Source organism: Megalobrama amblycephala, linkage group LG16 (assembly GCF_018812025.1).
Source record: "Megalobrama amblycephala isolate DHTTF-2021 linkage group LG16, ASM1881202v1, whole genome shotgun sequence".
Classification (NCBI taxonomy): domain Eukaryota; kingdom Metazoa; phylum Chordata; class Actinopteri; order Cypriniformes; family Xenocyprididae; genus Megalobrama; species Megalobrama amblycephala.
In genome coordinates this window covers 38,811,175-38,831,973 of record NC_063059.1, presented here as the reverse complement: position 1 = coordinate 38,831,973, position 20,799 = coordinate 38,811,175, and the positions used below count along the sequence as shown (strand labels likewise).

At 35.1% G+C, this 20,799-nt stretch overlaps 2 protein-coding genes and 1 long non-coding RNA gene across 5 annotated transcripts in view; all 3 read right to left on the bottom strand.

Moving 5' to 3' along the window:
* The window catches only part of LOC125248570 (NACHT, LRR and PYD domains-containing protein 3-like), a 32,940-nt gene extending 26,431 nt beyond the window's left edge, over positions 1-6,509 (bottom strand). Inside the window, exons 1-2 of one of the 2 annotated variants that reach the window (XM_048160541.1) lie at positions 6,357-6,509; positions 6,079-6,187 (exon numbers count right to left, since the gene is read on the bottom strand). In XM_048160541.1, the coding sequence (XP_048016498.1) occupies positions 6,079-6,128 (50 nt within the window). In that variant the 5' untranslated portion in view covers positions 6,129-6,187; positions 6,357-6,509. Of the gene's footprint in view, positions 1-6,078 lie in introns of both variants that reach the window. The other variant, XM_048160542.1, reaches the window with a different exon arrangement.
* Positions 6,510-11,014: 4,505 nt separating this feature from the next.
* LOC125248566 (NACHT, LRR and PYD domains-containing protein 3-like) overlaps positions 11,015-20,799 on the bottom strand; it is a 45,594-nt gene continuing 35,809 nt past the window's right edge. For both annotated transcript variants that reach the window (XM_048160526.1, XM_048160531.1), the window contains one exon: positions 11,015-11,207. In XM_048160526.1, coding sequence (XP_048016483.1) covers positions 11,030-11,207 — 178 coding nt within the window. In that variant the 3' untranslated portion in view covers positions 11,015-11,029. The remainder of the gene's footprint in view (positions 11,208-20,799) is intronic.
* LOC125248726 lies at positions 14,790-16,597 on the bottom strand. Its single transcript, XR_007180349.1, has 3 exons — positions 16,297-16,597; positions 15,255-15,316; positions 14,790-15,076 (listed from the first exon to the last, which is right to left on the bottom strand). It is a non-coding gene; the product is annotated as an uncharacterized LOC125248726 (long non-coding RNA).

The following is a 20,799-nucleotide window of genomic DNA, read 5'->3' as shown; positions in this document are numbered from 1 at the left end:
AATAGACTGCGCCATTTACCAACTGAAACCTGGTCTAAAGTCAATGGCGCATATATGCGCCTAAATGCGGGTGCACAACGCATGTACATTCTGCTTACTACACACACAGGGATGCGCAGCAGCACACAAACATGCCAAATATTAAAAATAAAATGATTACAATGTAAAAAATTATTATTGTGTGCATAATGATAAAAATGCTTTGGTGGAATCCGACTTGTCCCGTAGATGGTCTTTTCACGTGCTTTAACCTTGCACACAAGCAGATTCGTTTCCTCACTATAGACGCGTTCAGTTTTTCTGCTTGCTAATTCCGCCATATAAATAGCGAATCCGCCATGGCGCGAGTGCAACTGGCTTTTAAAGTGAATGGGAAACGAGACTCTGGTTGGTTTATTGCACATTATGCCCAAAACACACCCATGACTCATAAGAGAATAGGGACAACCCTTTTAGACAACGCGCCAGTGTTGTGTAAAATTCAGTTCCTGTGAAAAACTGTTCCAGTGGGTGGAGCATATGTGAATATTCATATTATTTCCCCTGCTGTGGGCGTGGCCTTGAGACAACATGCAGACAAATAGAACTGAAAATATTAGTGCTCAAATCAAACTCGTTTAATGGATTATTTTGAAATGGTAATGAAGATTCAGTGTTAAGCATTAACTGCAACAGTTGACATTTTCAAATGAGTGAAAAACCTATTCTAATCTGAGATAGTACAGTTTATTACTTGTGCCCTATTAAAATGTTTATAAACTAGCCTGTTGTGAGTCATCCTTAATTTCTTGTTTATTTCGCATATAGCCAGTGTTTCTGTTAACTACATAAAACACATACCTGAGGAGAATGTTTTATTAATCTTTCTTCATCATAAACATTGCAATTTGTACATTATTATATAATACAGTGTATAAATGTTTAAAGCATTGTTCTGATGACCCAGTCTTTCTTATATAGGCCAGCAGTTACCTCAACAATATTATTCTATTTTTCAAAAGCTGGACATACATGGAGGCTGTTCTCATTGAGTGCCAAGGCCCTGTTTTAATAATCTCAGACAGCAGACATTCACTTAATTTCGCTTTGTTAGAGTTGATAAAAAGCATACAACTGTAAAAATAATCAAATAAAACACTAAAAAAGATATTTAATTTGTTTACCTGCACGCCACATTAACCAACAACAGAGAACAGTGAACATGAAAGTGTGTTGTTGAATTACTGAAATATTAACTTTATTAATCTCAGGGGGACTTCAAATAAATATTTTAGTTCAACAGAGTTTGGCTGAGAAAAACGTTTGGGAATCCCTGCCCTACAATGTTGAAGATCAGAAATGGTATAATTGTATGTATACTTGTAAAATCAGAAGAAATACTTTTGAATAATATTTTCAAATCTTAAACACGATTAACACAAAATGACATAAAAGTAGGTTGTTTTTCAGTGCAACATATTTTCAAAGAACAGACATGATGTATGCTTTACATAAATATATATATATATATATATATATATATATATATATATATATATATATATATATATATATATAAGTGTGTGTGTGTGTGTAAGAAATATTTAGTAATATATTAGTAGTTGTTATTTCTCTAAACTGTATTTTACTCTTAAATAAATACAAGTCAATGGGCACCAAAATTAGTTCTATTGGTTCCCAATGTTCTTCAGAATATCTTCTTCACAGAAGAAAAGAAAACATACTGGTTTCGAAAGGGTGAGTAAATGATGACAACATTTTTGGATGAACTATACCTTTAATCTATTATAATCGATTAGTACTTGGAGACTAGTGATTCCCAAATAGGTGTGGAAAGATTTTGATGTTGCTTTGTTAAAAAAAAAAGAAAGAAAGAAAGAAAGAAAGAAAGAAAGAAAGAAATGTGATGGATACAAGTAGCCTAAATGTGCAATTGTTACTTTAACCCTTTAACTTTTATGGAGCCCCTAAAGGGACGTGGTGGTGGGAAAAGAAATTAGGAAGGAGGGAAATTTTAAGTGCTGGTGGAAAAAAATTTGGGATGGGAGGAATTTTTTTTTTTCAAATCTTTTGCGTTCCCTCGCAAAACTTTTGCGTTCCCTCAAGAAACTTTGCGTTCCCTCGCAAAGATATAATCGTTGCCTTGCTGTGAACTCGGACAAACACTTCCTCTTTAATGTCCCGCTGGCTGGCAGTAGTGTTTCAGTTAGTAACATACGTTAATAATGTACACAAATAATGCGCAGCTCTTAGAGTTTGAACTTGTTGGACTTAAATATAAAGAAATGCAGTCAGTGCTTATGTCAAGCAGTTCAATAAAGTTGGCAATATATTCACACATTCGAGCTTCCCGGATCAATAACTCGTGAGATAAACGTAGTTAAAACACAAATGCAGCTACTTCCAATCATAGTAACCTAGACAACAAGCTACAACAACCCAATTTTCCTCAAATGTGCTTTATAATAAATTGGTCTCTATGAGCAGGCGGTGGAGATACACGTCTGAAGGGACCGTCTGAAAGGTGCAAAACCCAAAACCCTTTTGCTCATTTTATATTATGAAAAATACTCAATAACTTCACTGTAACACACGTACTGTCACCAAATTTAGTTCATACATCACTGCTCTCCTGCTGGTTAGGTACTACAACACTTTTTGTGTTCTGATGTTCTGATGTCATTTCCATCAGGAGGTTCATACATTTTTGGTCAAGATCTTGTATTGACAATGCAAGAGGTGAGCACTCTGTAAAGTTTCCTCCAGCACATCCCAAAGACTTACACTGAGGTTAAAGTCAGGACTCAGAAGTGTCCATTTCCTATGTGAAAATGATTCTTTGTGCTCTGTGAACCATTCTTTCACAGTTAACCCTGTTGAATATTGGCATTGTCTTTCTGGAAAATGGCCATGATACATCTTTCAACACATTTGTTTAAGAAAAGAAAAGCTACACACTACATCTCTTAGGGTTAAAAGAACCATTGCCAAACATATAACATGCTAGAAACATAATAATCACTGCAATAATGATCCATTCATAGATTCTTAAGTATTTACCTATTCAAATCCAAACAACAACCTTTTTTTTGGCCGGGCAGTGTATATTTTAAGTTCTGTGAGGGGACACACTGACACAGACAAAACCTACCGGTATGGACGCATGGGTCTAATTACAATAGCCTTAAAACATTTATAAATGTGCATATGCACAGATTTGATCTTAGAGTGTTAAATCCACGACCAACGCTCATATTTATAAAAACGTGAAAAAGTGCTTAGCGCCACATCAGGGTCTGAACAGCCGTACAGTACACACTTTTCCTTGTCAGATTTAAATGACATTAATTAGGTGTTGTTTACAATGCAGAGATCTGAAACCATTCAGCTGTGCACAAGTTCAAGATTATTTGCAATTTAGGCTATATATTTCACATCTGAAAGAGAGACATACACTCGTTTTCTATGTTTACGTTCATTCTAAGAATCTCAAATACGCACATCTGAGAAATGATCGTAAGATCAAATTTAGGATGGTTTCTGTCCAACATTTTATAAATAAGGCTCTTGATCTCTTAGAAATGTAATGTTTCACTAATACAGCCATGTAAAAGTAAATGCAATACAATATAATGTCAATTAAAAAGTAAGAAACTTTATAGTATAATGTAAAAAAATAAGTAGATTGTATGCTGAAGAATGTGTGTCCCACCATCCCTGTTACTCTGGTCAGTCCTGTTACCATTATGTCAATCCTGTTACTCTCATTAATTTCATAAATAATGTAAAAATAATATTTGAAATTGCCTTTTAAGTTTTTCAGCTGTAACAATCACATTATTTTGTTTTGGACAAAGCCCTTCTTTTAATATCTCTCTTGTAAATATATATATTTTTCTTAATTGACAGGTGATCAGCCTTTAAAATTAGGATGTTTTTGGTCATCTGAATGACAAATATAAGTTTTAAAGGTGCCCAAGAATGCTTTTTCACAAGATGTAATATAAGTCTAAGTTGTCTCCTGAATGTGTCTGTGAAGTTTCAGCTCAAAATACCCCATAGATTTTTTTTTAATTAATTTTTTTAACTGCCTATTTTGGGGCATCATTAACTATACACTGATTTTGGCAGCGCCGTCCCTTTAAATCGCGTGCTCCCTGCCACACGAGCTCTCGATTATATTACAGTGCATTTACAAAGTTCACACAGCTAATATAACCCTCAAATGGATCTTTACAAGATGTTCGTCATGCATGCTGTATGCATGCTTCGAATTATGTGAGTAAAGTATTTATTTTGATGTTTACGTTTGATTCTGTATGAGTTTGAGGCTATATGCTCTGTGGCTAACGGCTAATGCTACACTGTTGGAGAGATTTATAAAGAATGAAGTTGTGTTTATGCATTATACAGACTGCACGTTTAAAAATGAAAATAGCGACGGCTCTTGTCTCCATGAATACAGTAATAAACGATGGTAACTTTAACCACATTTAACAGTACATTAGCAACATGCTAATGAAACATTTAGAAAGACAATTTACAAATATCACTAAAAATATCATGCTATCATGGATCATGTCAGTTATTAATGCTCCATCTGCCATTTTTCGCTGTTGTTCTTGCTGGTTTACCATGTCTGTGCACAGATCCAGACGTTAATACTGCCTTTCCTTGTCTAATGCCTTGAACATGGGCTGGCATATGCAAATATTGGGGTCATACATATTAATGATCCCGACTGTTACGTAACAGTCGGTGTTATGTTGAGATCTGCGTGTTTTCCGGAAGTCTTTTAAACAAATGAGATTTACATAAGAAGGAGGAAGCAATGGGGTTTGAAACTCAATGTATGTCTTTTCCATGTACAGAACTCTTGTTATTTAACTATGCCAATATAAATTCAATATTTAATTCTAGGGCACCTTTAAAAAATACCAAATTTGAAACAACCCCAGTGAAAAAAGGGACAAAAATACTGCTCATATATGTAAAAACTATTACATAGTTCTAATTAAAACTGTAGTATATAGTGATGATTATGTCTGTAACAGGGTTGACAAAAATATCAAAACATGAGGACGAAAAGTAGTAATAAATAAAAAAGTATAGCCTGAGATGGCACAATGCAATTTCTTGTCATTTAAAGTTGTCTTCATTTCATAGGTTTAATTTTTTTTTTTTTTTTTTTAATTAACCTTATTTTATTTTTTTTTTTTTCAAAGTTGAAAAGGCACCGATTTCGTGGAATGACCTAAAGGAAGTTTGAGCCTTACTGACGTGGTTGTGCAGGCTCGGAAACACTGGCTATAAAATAAATTAAGAAATACACAAATGCTCACACCAGGCTAGTTTATATACATTTTATTAGGGCACAGATAAATAGAAGTTTATTTCAGGCATTGTTGTAAACACTCTACTGTACCTACTGTTGTCACTGAATGGCAAAAGGGTATACATGCTACTAACCAAAATATTTAAATGAAATTGAAAACCTCAGATGAAATAATAATTAAAAAAAAAAGATAAAAGACATCAAATAGTAATAAACAGTACGATCATGGGTTATTCGCTGATTGTTTGCTCTCCTGTGTCTGTAATCAATCGGGCAAAACAGTACAGATTTATCATATTTCACAATATATTCATAGTTTTGAAAATGTCATCTGTTGCAGTTAATGCTTAACATTGAATCGGCATTACCGTTTCGAAATAATCCATTAAACGAGTTTGATTTAATCACTAATATTTTAAGTTCCATTCGTCTATATGTTGTCTCAAGGCCACGCCCACAACAGGGGAAATATCATGAATATTCAGGTGACTCCACCCACTGGAACAGATTTCCCACAGAAACTTAATATTACACGACACCGGACGCACCGACCCGTCCTTAAACTAGTGGATCCCCAAAAGTGGATTCGGACACACCCTGAGTGCCGTGAGCTTTAGACCATGAGCTTAGATAGTTAAAATATGGCCCAAGGTCTTATAAGCATTTATCATCAGACATCTTTTTACATCTTAACAAAATATTAAAATATCTTCAGATATTTATATATTGTTTATTCAAAGTACCTGCATTCTGGAGAAAAATCTTCATCTCTGGATGTTTGTGTGTCATCCATGATGAATCTGAACAGTTGAAACTGAATCTGATCTCCAACAGTGACTCTGGATGGAAGATCTTGTACAAACACAATAATTCAGCTTTTCCTCAAACAGGATCAAGAGACTTCACTCAAATACACAATGTTATTGTATGTTCACACAAATGCTAAAATAAACCACAGACAACACGAAACAATATAAAACTCCTCCACATTTTCTGTCAAGTATCTAAATTCACGACTTACCTTTTATAAAGGTTCCTCTAAAACACACCGATATTCCTGTTGTAGAATATTCCTGGTTGTTACAAATGGCGAAACATCAACTCTGTTCATTTATGCCTTGTCCATATACACATACTTGCGGCACTGACCACTTGAGAGCTCGTGCACGCGACAGGAAGTGCGTGCGCAAGACTGTCCCATAGGCGTTTCTCAAAACCAAGTTCGCAAAGTTCGGACTCGCGTCTTTGGTAGTTAGGACCATAGATGGTTATGACTTGGAAAGTTCGACTCAGGAGAACGAACTCCCGTGAACGGGAAAACAAAAGTCCGGAGATTCTGCAAATGGCACAGCAGCGTACTTGATAACGTCACTCAGCTCGCTCTGGCTTCTCCGGTTATCTCTGTATACATTTTAGCCAACAATAAAACGAAATGTGTTATAAAACACCACTCTGCCTCTTTTCGTTTTATTTAAAAAACAAACAAAAACATAATAATAGCCTCAGGCAACGAGTGATTGATTATCTGCAATGTCTGCATATATTGAACAAAATGAAATATTAAACAACCCCGCCTCTTTTTGTATATATTTCAAACATATTAAGCATAATACTATTTGCAGAGGTGGGTAGAGTATCCAAAAACTGTACTCAAGTAAAAGTACAAGTAAAAGTGAAAGTAATAATCTTAATAGTTACTTGAGTAAGAGTAAAAAAAGTATCCAATGAAAAAACTACTCAAGTAGCTCGTTACTACTTTGTAACTATATATATATATATATATATATATATATATATATATATATATATATATATATATATATATATATATATTTATACAACAGTTCTGTCTGGTTCTCGAATCTGATTGGCTGATAGCCATGCGATATTTCAGTGATAACAGCACTCCTACTGCCTTTTCACCGTTTGTATCACTCCGCTTGAAGTGACCGTCATGGCGGCCGATCAAATCAACCGTAATTTTTACAAATACTACTATTTGTACCACAAACTGTAGTTTTAATGTGTGTGTGTGTGTGTGTGTGTGTGTGTGTGTGTGTGTGTGTGTGTGTGTGTGTGTGTGTGTTTGAACGAAGTCTATATGCTCATTAAGGCTACATTTATTTCATAATAAATACAGAAAAAAACAATAATATTGTGAAATATTTTATAATATATTTTTTTAATTTTAATATACTTTAAAATATAATTTATTTATGTGATGCAAAGCTGAATTTTCACTATCATTACTCCAGTCTTCAGTGTCACATGATCCTTCAGAAATCATTCTAATAATATGATTTATTATCAATGTTGGAAACAGTTGTGATGCTTATTATTATTGTATAACCTGTGATACTTTTTCAGGATTCTTTGATGAATAAAAAGTAAAAAAAAAAAAATATCAGCATTTATTTAAAATAGAAATATTTTGTAACAATATACCGTTCAAAAGTTTGGGGTCAGTAATTTATTTTCTTTCTTTTTTTTAAAGAAATTAATACATTAATTCAGCACGGATGTGTTAAATTGATAAAAAGTGAGAGTAAAAATTTATATTGTTAGACAAGATTTCTATGTTGAATAAATACCGTTCTTTTTAACCTTTTATTCATCAATGAATTCTGAAAAAAGTATCACAGATTCCAAAAAAATATTAAGCAACACAACACTGTAAAAAGAAAACTGTAAAATGTGCGGTAACTTGCTGGCAGCAATTAGCAAGTAAGATGTCATGTTCTATTCCACAGCATGCTTACTGTAAATCCAACTATTTTGTTACTATGTTTATTATTATACAGTAATTTTACTGTAATAATAAACACAGTAACAAAATAGTAACTGTAAATTGAATCACGGTAACTATTTTTTACTGTGTTTATTATCACAGTAAAATTACTGTATAATAATAAACATAGTAACAAAATAGTTGGATTTACAGTAAGCATGCTGTGGAATAGAACATGACATCTTACTTGCTAATTGCTGCCAGCAAGTTACAGTACATTTCACGGTTTTCTATTATTACTGCTGTATTTTTTTATCACAGCAAATATAAGATTACTGTAAACTGCTTTAATTGTGTACTGTAAAATTAAGACATGGTTTTTGTCACAAAATGACATTTATTTAAAACATTTTAAATGTGAAAATACATAGGCATAAACTATTTTACATTATATACATTTATAGGCTATACATTTTTATTATTTGGTATACAACACCCCTAAACATACAAATCCATCATCTTTGTTGAAGTTGAATCAAAATGTCCAGATACAATTGGAAATGAGTAAAACAGAAAGTAAATATAATTCAAAAACTGTAGAATTTTAAGCTTCAAAATCCTTAATACTGGCTTTATTCCTGAATGGGAAACTTGTAGACTAAGAAGGCAAGACCGATGACTTGATGACAATGTGATAAGTTGGTCTGGATAAATTAAACAATCCAGTCAACATTAATATTACTATGTTGACCATATTAACTAGTGTGGACATGATAATGAGTTGGCCTCAATCAGCTCCCTAGGTCAGTAACTAACATTTTTATCCCTGAATTGATGCACATATATGTAACAAGCAAAGTATCACAAACTACTTTAAATAACATTAAATATAATGTCAGAAAGATATTAGTTCTGCTGCTGTTCATGAATACCAGTAGTGGAGTTATAAACTAATGACAATGTGTTAAGTAGGTAATACAAATGGAACTACTTAATCAATCACAGCTGAAACCAAATTAACTAATGACAGTTACTATAGAAACAAATGAAAAGCATGTTACTATATGGTCATGTAGATTTTTTACACTAAACTTGTGGCCTTGAGAACATATGAACTCGCTGTCATGACAAAACATCGATTGGCCACATCACAACGATGTACATAGTTCATCATATCGATTTTGTATCAATCAAGATCCAGAACAAAACTCATTGAACCTATAAAGCACGATTCAACATATTGTATCCATAGTTAATACGTACCTGAAATGACTCCCGTGGTTTCTTTGATGCAGCCTAAAAAGAAAGGGGTTAAACAGTAAATGAAGGGTCCTGTGACAGTTAAAAGCAAACACAATGACAATACAATGGCATATTATGCTTCCACAAGGCAGGAATTCACTTAAAAAGGCTAGCATCTATTCTATGTAGCTGCTGTATTTTGCCTGGCAAAGAAGCTCAGAAAAACATGATCCTTTGAAAAATGTTGTGCTGTTTAAAATCCTTACCTGCATGTTGCTGTGTTTTACTTCAGCCTGCTTCAGTATTTGATTCATCATGCCATAGCTAGAGAAACAACAAGAAACAGCTAGTGCACTTTGCTAACACACATGCATGTGCATGGATACAGTTCCAGTTTACTTTTATCCAGCAATGTTACTCCACCAAACTGATGACATTATCAAATATTTACAGATAAAAAAAAAATCTATCAAATTTACATGACCAAATAGTTATGTTTGTAATGATATGGCTTACTAGTGCTGCTCTCTGCATCTCTCTCCTGGCGCACTCCAAACACAGGTAAATTTACATGAAGAAACCTTGGTAAATTAACCTAACATTGCAAAATATGAGCAAAGTTACATTGTTGAAGTCAAATCCTAAAGAAATTGTGGAATCTCCTCAGTTTCTGCTGCTGAAAAAAGTCCTGCTCAAAATTTCTTTATTGTGATTCACAGTAAAAAATATATTTACTGTATAATTTACCCACCATTAAAATGTAACCATGATGCTTTGCAGATTTACAGCAACATGCTGTTTACAAGTTCTACAGTAAGGGTTTATTTATTTTACAGTAATAATGGTGTGAAAACTACAGAAATTTGTTACAGTGTATGTTATTTATACAGTTACACAGTATTTAATATATACATACAAGTTAACAGAGTTAGTGTATAACTCACCTACTGTACTGTCATCATTAATGTTTATAATGTTTTTAAAAAGCTATAATTATTAATCTATCAGTCTGTATTCAGTATGTATAACAAGAAACACAAACGGTGTCTCTCTGTCAGCTCTCTGAGCTCTCTGCTTCAGGACCCTGTGGTTTCTGCTGCGTGATTCAGATCAGAGGAGTTTATAAACACTGTGGTGAATTTCTCAAGTTACAGTGGAGAAAGAAGAGAGTGTCCGTGAGGAGAGTGTGTGGAGCCGGACTCAGAGCGGATATTTTAATGGAAATGGGAATTTCCTCAAAAGCTTTAAATCCAAAAATAAAACAGTCAATTATGTAAAATCAGACATTCATTTGAAATAATAAAACTCTGAAACATGCCTTAACTATTTCAATACAGATCAAATATAGACAAGCCAAATCTCTCTGATTATCAAAAACAAAGTAGCCTACTTATTGTGTTCATATTGTATTGAAAACACTTTTGCTGCTACTGAGGTTGAATATGGGTAAGGTATGGGGAGGTTTAAGGGTGGGTTAAGGTGTAAGGGAACAGTCAACAGTGTAATTATAAATGTAATTACAGAAATTATTTACAGATGTAATTAAATGCAGGTATTTTTAAAATATAAGTACATTGTAAAAACATTGCATTGAACTAAATGATTCATTTAAATGTTAGTACATAGTTGTTAAAGACACCTAATATAAAGTGGAACCAAATATGCATATAAATATATAAATGTTCAGCTATATGAAAACGTGATTATTTATTTGAAATTATTACTTACAACAGTGTCTCTAGTTTATAATGTGGAGAATTCTTTAGAGCAGTGAGCAGTTCACGTCCTGATTTTCCTATTTTATTCTCAGACAGACTCAGTTCTCTCAGGTGTGAGGGGTTTGATCTCAGAGCTGAAGTCAGAGCAGCACAACCTTCATCTGTGACTCCACAATCACTCAACCTGTAGAGAACAATGACACACTCTTCACTCTCTCAGTTCAGATCAGATCAGTTTAGCAGTGAATCCATTATTAAGGAGTAAGTAAATTAAAAATGCTATATTAACCATACATCAAATATCTTAAATTCTTTTAAGTCACTTATTTAAAAACAAATATTTAAATATTTGAATTCCTTCTTTATGTGTGAAAACACTGAATTTGTTTGAATATCTGAAGGAATTTTACATTGTCACGGTTTAGAAAACATCAAAATACTGACCACTAAACTCTGGACAACTTCTGCAGCTCTGAAGATTTATGAACTTTTATAGATGCTGTTGAATGCTTGAATCTGATTGGATGATGAATGTTCTAACATGTGCGATTATTTTCAGGGAAACACACGACTGAAGTAGTTCTAGCAGGTCTTGACCACATTTATTGGGCGGTAAAGTTCGTTGTATTCGCTGGATCTCATATGGACCGTCTGAAAACTACAGTGGAAAAAATGTTAGCGATGCGATGTCCAATCATTCATAATGATCATGAAGTAGGATATTAAGGAGATCACAGATTTCTGCAAGTCAGTCTATTGAAGTTGAACCATTTAAACAGATTTTGATCTATGAGAATATATGATTTCTTATCCTGTGTCTCTTTCTGGTGGATAACATTAGTATTACTTCATCTCTCATTCTTGCACATTTATAAATTGCTATTAGTGAGAAACATAAATAAATGTCAAAACAGTACGAAAACAGTCGCTTTCCAGCACCTTAGACCACTAATTATTCAAACTTTTATTGACTTGTTCCCTATTCCTATTCCCTATTTTTTGCCCTTCCCTCACTAACTTCCCTAAGTCTCATTAACTCTGATGTTTGTCCTTACTTACACTGCACAAGTTCACAACTACACTTGCAATAAGTTGAAATGGACAGTCTTAAACTCTTGATCTCTTGGAATCTGCTACAGTGTGGATTTATTACACTAACAATCAAAATATCAAATCAACAAACTTTAATTGTGAAACAAAAGTCATTAATCTAAAAGTACCAAAAAGAATTATGCATCTCAAAATAATAAATCTATAAATATATCAAATGTAAATTTATGTCTGTTACACTTCATTTTCCTGGTTAAATAAACATTACATAAAAAGAGTCCAAATACAATTCTATTTTGTATTTTTATAGTAATGTTCTATTTATTAAAACCAAGTATTAATTTCAAGTTAGTGTTTTTACGCATTTTTACATTTATTCCAAAATAATAACTAAAGGCAGTAACACTTTAAACAATATATATTATTTGTGAACTAATGTTCAGCTTTTCTTTTTAATAATCATCTTATTTCATCATTTGTCAAGCTTGTACACACTGGTCACAGTCATGAAGATGTACAGTAATCAACCTTTAATTTCCCTTCAGCTGATGCTCACTAAAACCCCACAGTCTATCAGTGACTGAGTTCTGGACTCGTGTCAAAACTCCATGTCTGTGATCGACTACAATCTTCATCACTGCAACCTTTCATGTCACGATCTAAATATAATGCCATAGATCTGAATGTAATGCAGCACTTTTCATGATTAGTTAACCTTGAGAGCTGTAAAAGTAAAAATGTGCTAAAAGTTTTCAAGAGAGTAATACTTAGTATCTATTTCAAATGGAAAGATGTCAGCCAATCACAGCAGTGGGCGTTTACACTGAAGTCTCTCAGCAGACACGCCCCTTAAAACAGAGTGTTCAAATCAGAGGGCTAAAGTCAGGGTAGGAAAAATGCCTTTTATTTCTAAATTATGACAATTTTTGATGTAAAAAGCAAACTATCACATGAGTGCACCCCAGAAAACATTATAAAACAATAAAACAAATTTAACAAATTTAAATTGAAATTTTAAGGAGCCCCCTTAAAGGGGCTCGCACACCAGACGCGAAGCTCAGCGCCGCACAGCACCACACCACGTCTTTAAAATTCGAACGCATTGTTTTCTATGAGTGTACGCACACCGGCATTTGGCGCCTGTCCGCAACACCCAGCTACGACTCAGAAAACAATAGAAAACAATGTGTTCAAATTTTAAAGACGTGTTGCGGCACTGAGCTTCATGTCCGGTGTGTGAGCCCCTTTAGTCTGTTTCTTCTTTGACTGATCAACTCCCCTGCCTTTGAGAAAATTCTCTCAGATGGAACAGATGATGCAGTGATCCCAAGATATTTTTTTCATCGTTTGCTGAGAGTTGGGAAGGTTTGCTCATGATTTCTCCACCAAACTAGTGGGTCTTGGTTTCGGGGAACTACTTTCTCCTCAGCATAGCGACGCATTTCAACTATAGAATCACTGCTTCCCGATTGTTGTTGTTGTGCTGATATAACCTGGATGTCAAAATCCTCCCATATGCCTCCTTTAGATGCAGTACGTGGGGTCATTTGAGGAGTCACTGATGAGGCACAGCTTGCTGTACTGACACAAACCTTAGGACAGATGTTGAGGTAGCTTCTAGTGGTGCAGCAGCTAACTCAGATGTGGCCAAGTTGACATCTTGCATTTCAGATAGGAGTCGCTTTTTCACTGCTTCTACATGATCTTTGTCACGAAATGCCAGGCGCTTCAACCTCATGTCAAGAAAGGTGCTGGCAGCGAGGCTGTGTATGGTTTCAACCCCACAGAATCTGTGCTGACATTGCTGTGTCAGTTCTGCGGCAAAAGAGCAACCTTGACGCTCACTGGCAGCAGTTGCTCTAAGAAGCAGTGATATTAGGAGAATGATCTTTGAAATAGAAATGTGTTTTTCCGCTGACACTTCACATGTTGCCTCCTCAAAAGGTTTCAAGGCCTCAATGGTCAGGGGGATAACAGTCGCTCTTCATTTGTAAAGCACAGGTCTCGCTTTCAAAGTAGACAGAGGGCTGTTGTAACTGCTTCCTTTTGTTCATGTAGCCTCTCCAACATATAGAAAGCTGAATTCCACCTGGTTTCAACGGAAATTATAAGTTTTTGTTCTGTCACCTTCAGCTGCTTTTGGATCTGTTTAAGCTTCTCTGTGGCTTTTGTGCTGTGGTGGAAAAATGATATAATGCTTCTGCATTTTCCAGCAGGTGAAAGATCTCAGGATATGCTTTTATTGCATCTTTGACCACCAAGATTAATGTATGCACTGTTAACAATTTCCCTGTATTTTTACAGTACAGTACTGGCAGCAGGGTTGCCAGCAATGTACTGTATTTCGCTTTACAGCAATGTACTGTAATGCAATTTTACAGTACAAAGAACAGTACTGTATAACTACATAACAGTATTTTACTGTATTTTCACAGTATTTTGTAATTTGATAAATTTTTACTGTATTTTACTATATTGTATTATATAGTTATTTCACTGATAAATATTACTTATAATCATTGCTAATAATGATAAAATATATAATTATATAATACATAGGTTAGAATAGTATATACATACTATAGTTAGTAATATTACAATAGTACTATACTACAGAATAACATTACAAATCAAAAGGCAAACCAGAGTAAATTTAAAAAATGTATTTTTATTCAATCAATATATTTAAACATTTCAAAACATTTAAAATTGTCACCATCTTTCGCCCCATCAGCAACGGTCTTGGTACAGTGCATCAGAAATTTGATTTATCTTAAAAAGTGAGCAAAAACAACAAGTGTCCCACAAGATTCACCCCTAACTGAAGGGCACGTGGATGGTTGCAAACAGGCCACAGTCCCTCAGTGTGAAGTCTTCCATTTAAACACAAAGGACCGAACAAAGCTGTTGACATGTGGGTTGATGGCCATCACTCTGCACCACCGTCCTGGTCCTCTGCTCACTCCCTGTCGGGCAGTACATTTCTTTCCTTCAATGCCAAAACTGTAACAAAGTCAAGGCACAAACACAAATACACGTATTACAAAAACTGTTATCCACAGCACCAATAAAGATGAACAGACAGTGTAAGATAGAAATGTCAAATGAAAATTCTGTAGCAAAACAAAATGCAACTTATTTTTAAAGTGTAAAAGGTTGTATTATTATGGCTAATACTTACAAATACGCTTCCTTGTGAAAGCAATGCACTTCCCAGGATGCAAAGACAAGTGGACCACACTGCTGGAAGAAATCAAAATAAATGTTTATTCATTGATGTTGCTTGTTGGGGATAGGCTAACACATACACTGTTGCCACATGCATTTCATATAGGCCTACTTCAATAATACATCTAGGTTAGTAAAATATTATCCTTGACCTTGCTGAATATTTTGCCATGGCATGCATTATACTTGCTTTGTTGTCTAATAGATAATTATAAAGGGTGATAAAGGTAATTTATACCCCAATTCATATTTTTTTATAATCATAATCGTTTATTGTCATTACAGTCACTATGCTACAGAACAACTGCCCAAACAGATGCAGTAATAATCTGGCCAAGTTAACAATAGCCAATCTCTCTGACCCCAAACCACCCATTTACAGTACGTTTCAAGTGAAACTTAAGTATTTTCGATCTGGGCCGTCTTTTTCCATATTTTTGTGCCTAAGCACTAACTGAAGACCGCGGCCGCTGCAGCCGTCAGTGGACGGCAAATATAATACGTTTGAGCTTGTGTGCACCGTCAGTGTACGACTATAAAAGTGCTTGTTTTTCTCACTGACAGGCTCGAATCGGACAGCATTATGGAAAGGATCCCCACAGGAATAGACTTTTTTTTTAATCGCAAGATCCTTTTTGTTTAAACAGAAACGGCCGTATATCGATCTCCCAGCAGATTCCAACCTCGCGCGCATTAGTAAAACAAACTTCGTTCAAACTCGACAGAAACAAATTAAAACTCACCAAACCCGTTTCGGTTCGTCTTTCCACGGTTCCAACAATCATCGACATCGAGTTTGGTAGAAATAAACCCGAAGCTAATTCACTGAGTTAGATTTTAAAATGTCAGGAGAGCAGCGGGGCAAAACAGCGCGTACACATCTAATAACGGTGTTTTCGACTACAGCTAGCAACATTCGCTGGCTAAAATGTGCAGTTTCATTCCAGAATAAAAACGATACACTTTGTAAAAACCTAATAGTAAAATTAACTTACCAAACTTCCAGAAATACACCGTTCTGCTTCTCCAGTCACCAGCGGCTGTGTTCTTCTGTCTGTGTGATGTGACGTCAGGTGGCGCGTTATTTACAGCAATCCTGTATTATTGCCTGGTATATTACAGCCAGGTTACAGCAGGGTTACAGCAACACTAAAATGTACTGTAAAATATTCCCGCTCAATCAAAATTACCCAGAATGCAATATAAATTACAGTATTTTACTGTAATATAGAAATATGGTACTGTACTGTAGGTTTTTACAGTACTGTGCTGCAAAATCTACAGCGACATTTAACAGTGTGGGCAAAACATGGGTAATGCGTCAACCCAGCCTTACGCACTGCAGAAACCAAATTCGAAACCAAAACAAAATTATGGCTTACTCGCACAGCACTTACGTGCAGGGCATACTTTATTTACAGAGCCAGTAAATAAGGCAGTCCACAGTGAAGTATATGTGCAGGTGCACACAAAAACTCAAAAGTATCAAAACAATAAAACAAGAAAATAAAGACGAAAACTGTATCCACAATATACAACGGTTTTGGGGTTTTGCTCGAGGTTCCACAATAACACTCTCTCCGACTTGGTTAACAAGCCCTGAATGTGAGTCTAGCCTCTCTTTTTATATGCCAGACTCCACCCCTTTTTGGCATAATTCATTAAGAGGTAAGTAATATACATTTGACATTTTAAACCCTTCACAACACTCATTAAATCAAACCAACAATAATTTTCACAGGTAATTCAAATACATATATTCATCGTCCTCAATAACACAGAAACACGTAAACTTTCAAAAACACAAAAACTTTCAACACATATTTTACACATAATCTCCCCCCCACACACAAGACAATGGTTTAACTGGCTTCCGGTTGTGCTGCGCCGGCGCGACCAACCGTTACGTCATAAGCAGGCACCCTCCGTGTTCTCTGTTTGGCTGACGCAGCGTTTACCCGCCGAAAGACCGACTAAACCTAGACTAACAAACAATAGAGTGCCCCAGGGATGACGTGTTTTTGTAGGCCAACCCGGAAGTTAGTGGCTCATGGGTTCCCTCGGTTGAAAGCCAATGCGTTTTTCCCATAGACTTTTGGAAAATCGCAGAAAATAAGCTCTGTGTTTAACAAAGGGTTATGACACTTACACGTTTTGTCTATCAAGATAATCTTTACAAGTTAACACAACATTTATAGATTTTGAAGCCTAAATAAAGTCGTCAGATATAAAAGGCTAACAGTAGGCTATAAACGGACTACAGCACACCATGGTCGCGGATCAACGTCGTCACCACCAAGCTTTCAGGTGTGTATGTGTGTATGTGTGTGCGCGTGCCCAGCGGGAAATGTGTACTTTATCACAAATATAAAATGTATAAATATAAGTTCTTAAAGCTGTGTTACAGACAGTAAGAATTTATAACGATAGTAAATCTCTCCCAGCTATTACTTGACAATTAAATTATGTAATTTATTTAATAAACAAGTTTTAAATTATATAAATAATAAATAAATTATTGAATGAAGAAAATCCACCAGATACTAGGAAACAGAAATAAGATATAGGCTAAAAAAGTATAAAATATTTTAATCAAAATCCTAGATTAAACTAAAATGTCCAGTTTAAATCTACTTGGGTAAAGTTGGTTTTATATTCGCACATTCGGACATCCGTATTCAATAGCCTTGTTAATCACACTACATTGGACATTCAGTGGATATTCACAAGTAAATATGCCATTAAAACAATACTTGCCTATTTTGATCGACTGTGAAAAATGTTGTAAGTTGACAATCGTTGGTTGTCAATATCTTGGTATGTCGCTGCTTAAAATTCGCTAACATTAATTTATTGCACATTTATTAAGTCTGAATTTATCAGAAGTCCGAATGTGCGAATATAAAACCAACTTTACCCAAGTTTTAAATCTTTACACTCATATGCAGTGTAATATTCTGCTCACCATGAATTAGGCTACTGCAATATCTTCATATCTGAAATAATTTGTATTGTATAAAGTTTATAAATAAACGTGACTCGACTTTTTGTATTCAAATAACCTAATCACCACTTGCACTTGGTTGGTACCTGGATAATGTCGGCCTCTCTGAAAGGATTCTGCTAAATAACTCTGCCTCAAGCCAGAAGATGGGGGTCTTGTCTCTGTTACCTCCTCTGCTCACCTCAGCTGTACTTCGTCGTGCTCGTTAGGGTGTTTTACTTTTAGATGCTTTATCATATTTGTGGTATTGCCACAGTGGCATATTGTTTATTGACAAACGTCACACGACGCTTCATCATTGTTAACTGGAGTGTAATAACTCCAGATTATGCTGCTTTTTCTTTCAGTCATGACCGCAGCCACACAGGCACACACTCGACTCCCTTTAAAATTCTGCGCTGTGCGTGCTTGCTTGTCTTTGACAGAGTGACCGTGAGCGAACACTGTCTCGACAAACGGAGATGCAGCGGAAGAAGATGTAGCTGTTCCTATTTAAGTAAATATTGCAATAATATATCGATACTTCTATTTGAGAATCGCCCATCCCTACAAAGCACATAACATTTTTAGATTCAAGATGGCCGCCGAGTGCAGGGGTGGTTTGTTAGGCTCCACACTTGCCTGTTTAACCTTTTTCATTTTTGATCTCATTTGGAATTTTTCAACAATTTCTTATCAACACTAAAGAAATCTTCGACCAAGCATGGACTTTAAACGTTGGAAAGAGGAATAACGAGTCTTGTTGCATATAACTGCTTTGTTTGTGGTTCCTGATAAGTCCATGTGGTTTCGTTGTCAGTGCTACTGGAAATGAAACACAGACTACATTTGTCAAACTCATGCCCATGGTTGATGGACCAAAACTGAACTTCTTTAGCCAAGGATACCACATTATTTATTCTAACTGCTGGCAAAACAATCATCATCAAGGAAAAGAAAGTCATCAGCATGTCAAGAGAAGCAAATGGTATGGTCCAAAGGTTCTACTGATTCTTCTCCTGCTCAGCGGTGACAGACAGATGAATCCAGGACCATCAACAAACCAACATACAGCTGAACCAGTAAGTGGATCGACTGAGTGTAATCCATGCTGCAGTGTAAACTGTGGTGCAGAGATCAGTGGACTGTCAGGGTGTAAGCTGGGAGATGTTGGGTGTTTGGCCAAACTACCCTTGGATATCTTACAGGATGTGTCCATGCTTGAAACATAAGGGCTCTGTATTAGTCCTGTCCTCGATTCAGAGAGTTTTATCTGTGAACAAAATAATGTGTTGTCTGAAAGCTCAAAGACAAAAGGAGCCATCAACCATGCTGCATAGAAACAGAAAAAGGTTAAATTATTTCAGACTGTAAACCATGCCAGAGGGATTTGGGATTCAAAACTCAAACCAAAGGGTATTTTAGGGGGGCACCTGAATATCCGAAGTATCATATCAAAGATGGATCAAGTTGAGCATCTGCTTATGAACTCAAACTTGAACTTTTTAGCATTGAGTGAAACTTGGTTGTCCACCAGTACACCATCATGTATGATTGATGTTCCTGGTTATAGCCGTTACAGAAAGGATAGACCATCACGAAGAGGAGGGGGAGTCATGATTTATATTAAGGATACTTTTAAATGTGCTGAAGTGAAACTAGATATTGCTGGATTAGAATGTTTGGTGTTAAATGTTATAATGTCCCCAAAAGTGAATTTTAATGTTGTGATTTTGTATAATCCACCTTCACATGATTCTTCTTTTTATTATAATTTAGAGGAATTGTTGAAGTTTTTAAATTGTCATACTGAAGCTATTTTATTTGGAGATTTTAACATAAATTGGGCAGACAAACGTAGTAAGCAGAAACTGAAATTGATTACAGCTAAACATAAATTCAACCAGTTAATGAAAAGGTCCAATGAGGATAACAAAAACAAGTAAAACTCTTATTGATTTGGCATTTACAAATAAAAATATATAATCTTCTGACAGGTTTGTCCAATCATAACATGATCCTGGTTGTTAGAAAATTAACAAAGAAACGTTTGCAGAGTAAATTTCGTCAAACTTTTAAACCAGGAGTTGACCAGGAGTAAAATTCCAAAATTTGAAAATGACAAAAAATATTAATTGGAATGATGTATTACAAATTGATGAGCTGGATAAAAACTGTGAAACTATGATGAGAACCATTGGAAAAATATATTTTAAAGTATTACACAAGCATTAAAATGTAGACAAAACAGTGCATCCCTACCATTGCTAAATTCAGAGATCCATCAACTAATGAAAAAGAGAGATCTTGCTTTGAAAAAGTCTTTGCTAACAAAAACACAGACAGATATCCTAAGTTTTAAATCATTAAAGGTGCTCTAAGTGATCCTGGGTAACTTCCTGTTGATGTTTGAAGTGGTGTCAAACAAAACAGAGGCTAGCTAGACCCTCCCTCCTCCTCCTCCTCCCCCTCGGTGCTTCCTGAAACAGTCATGAACGCACAATTAAAATCATTC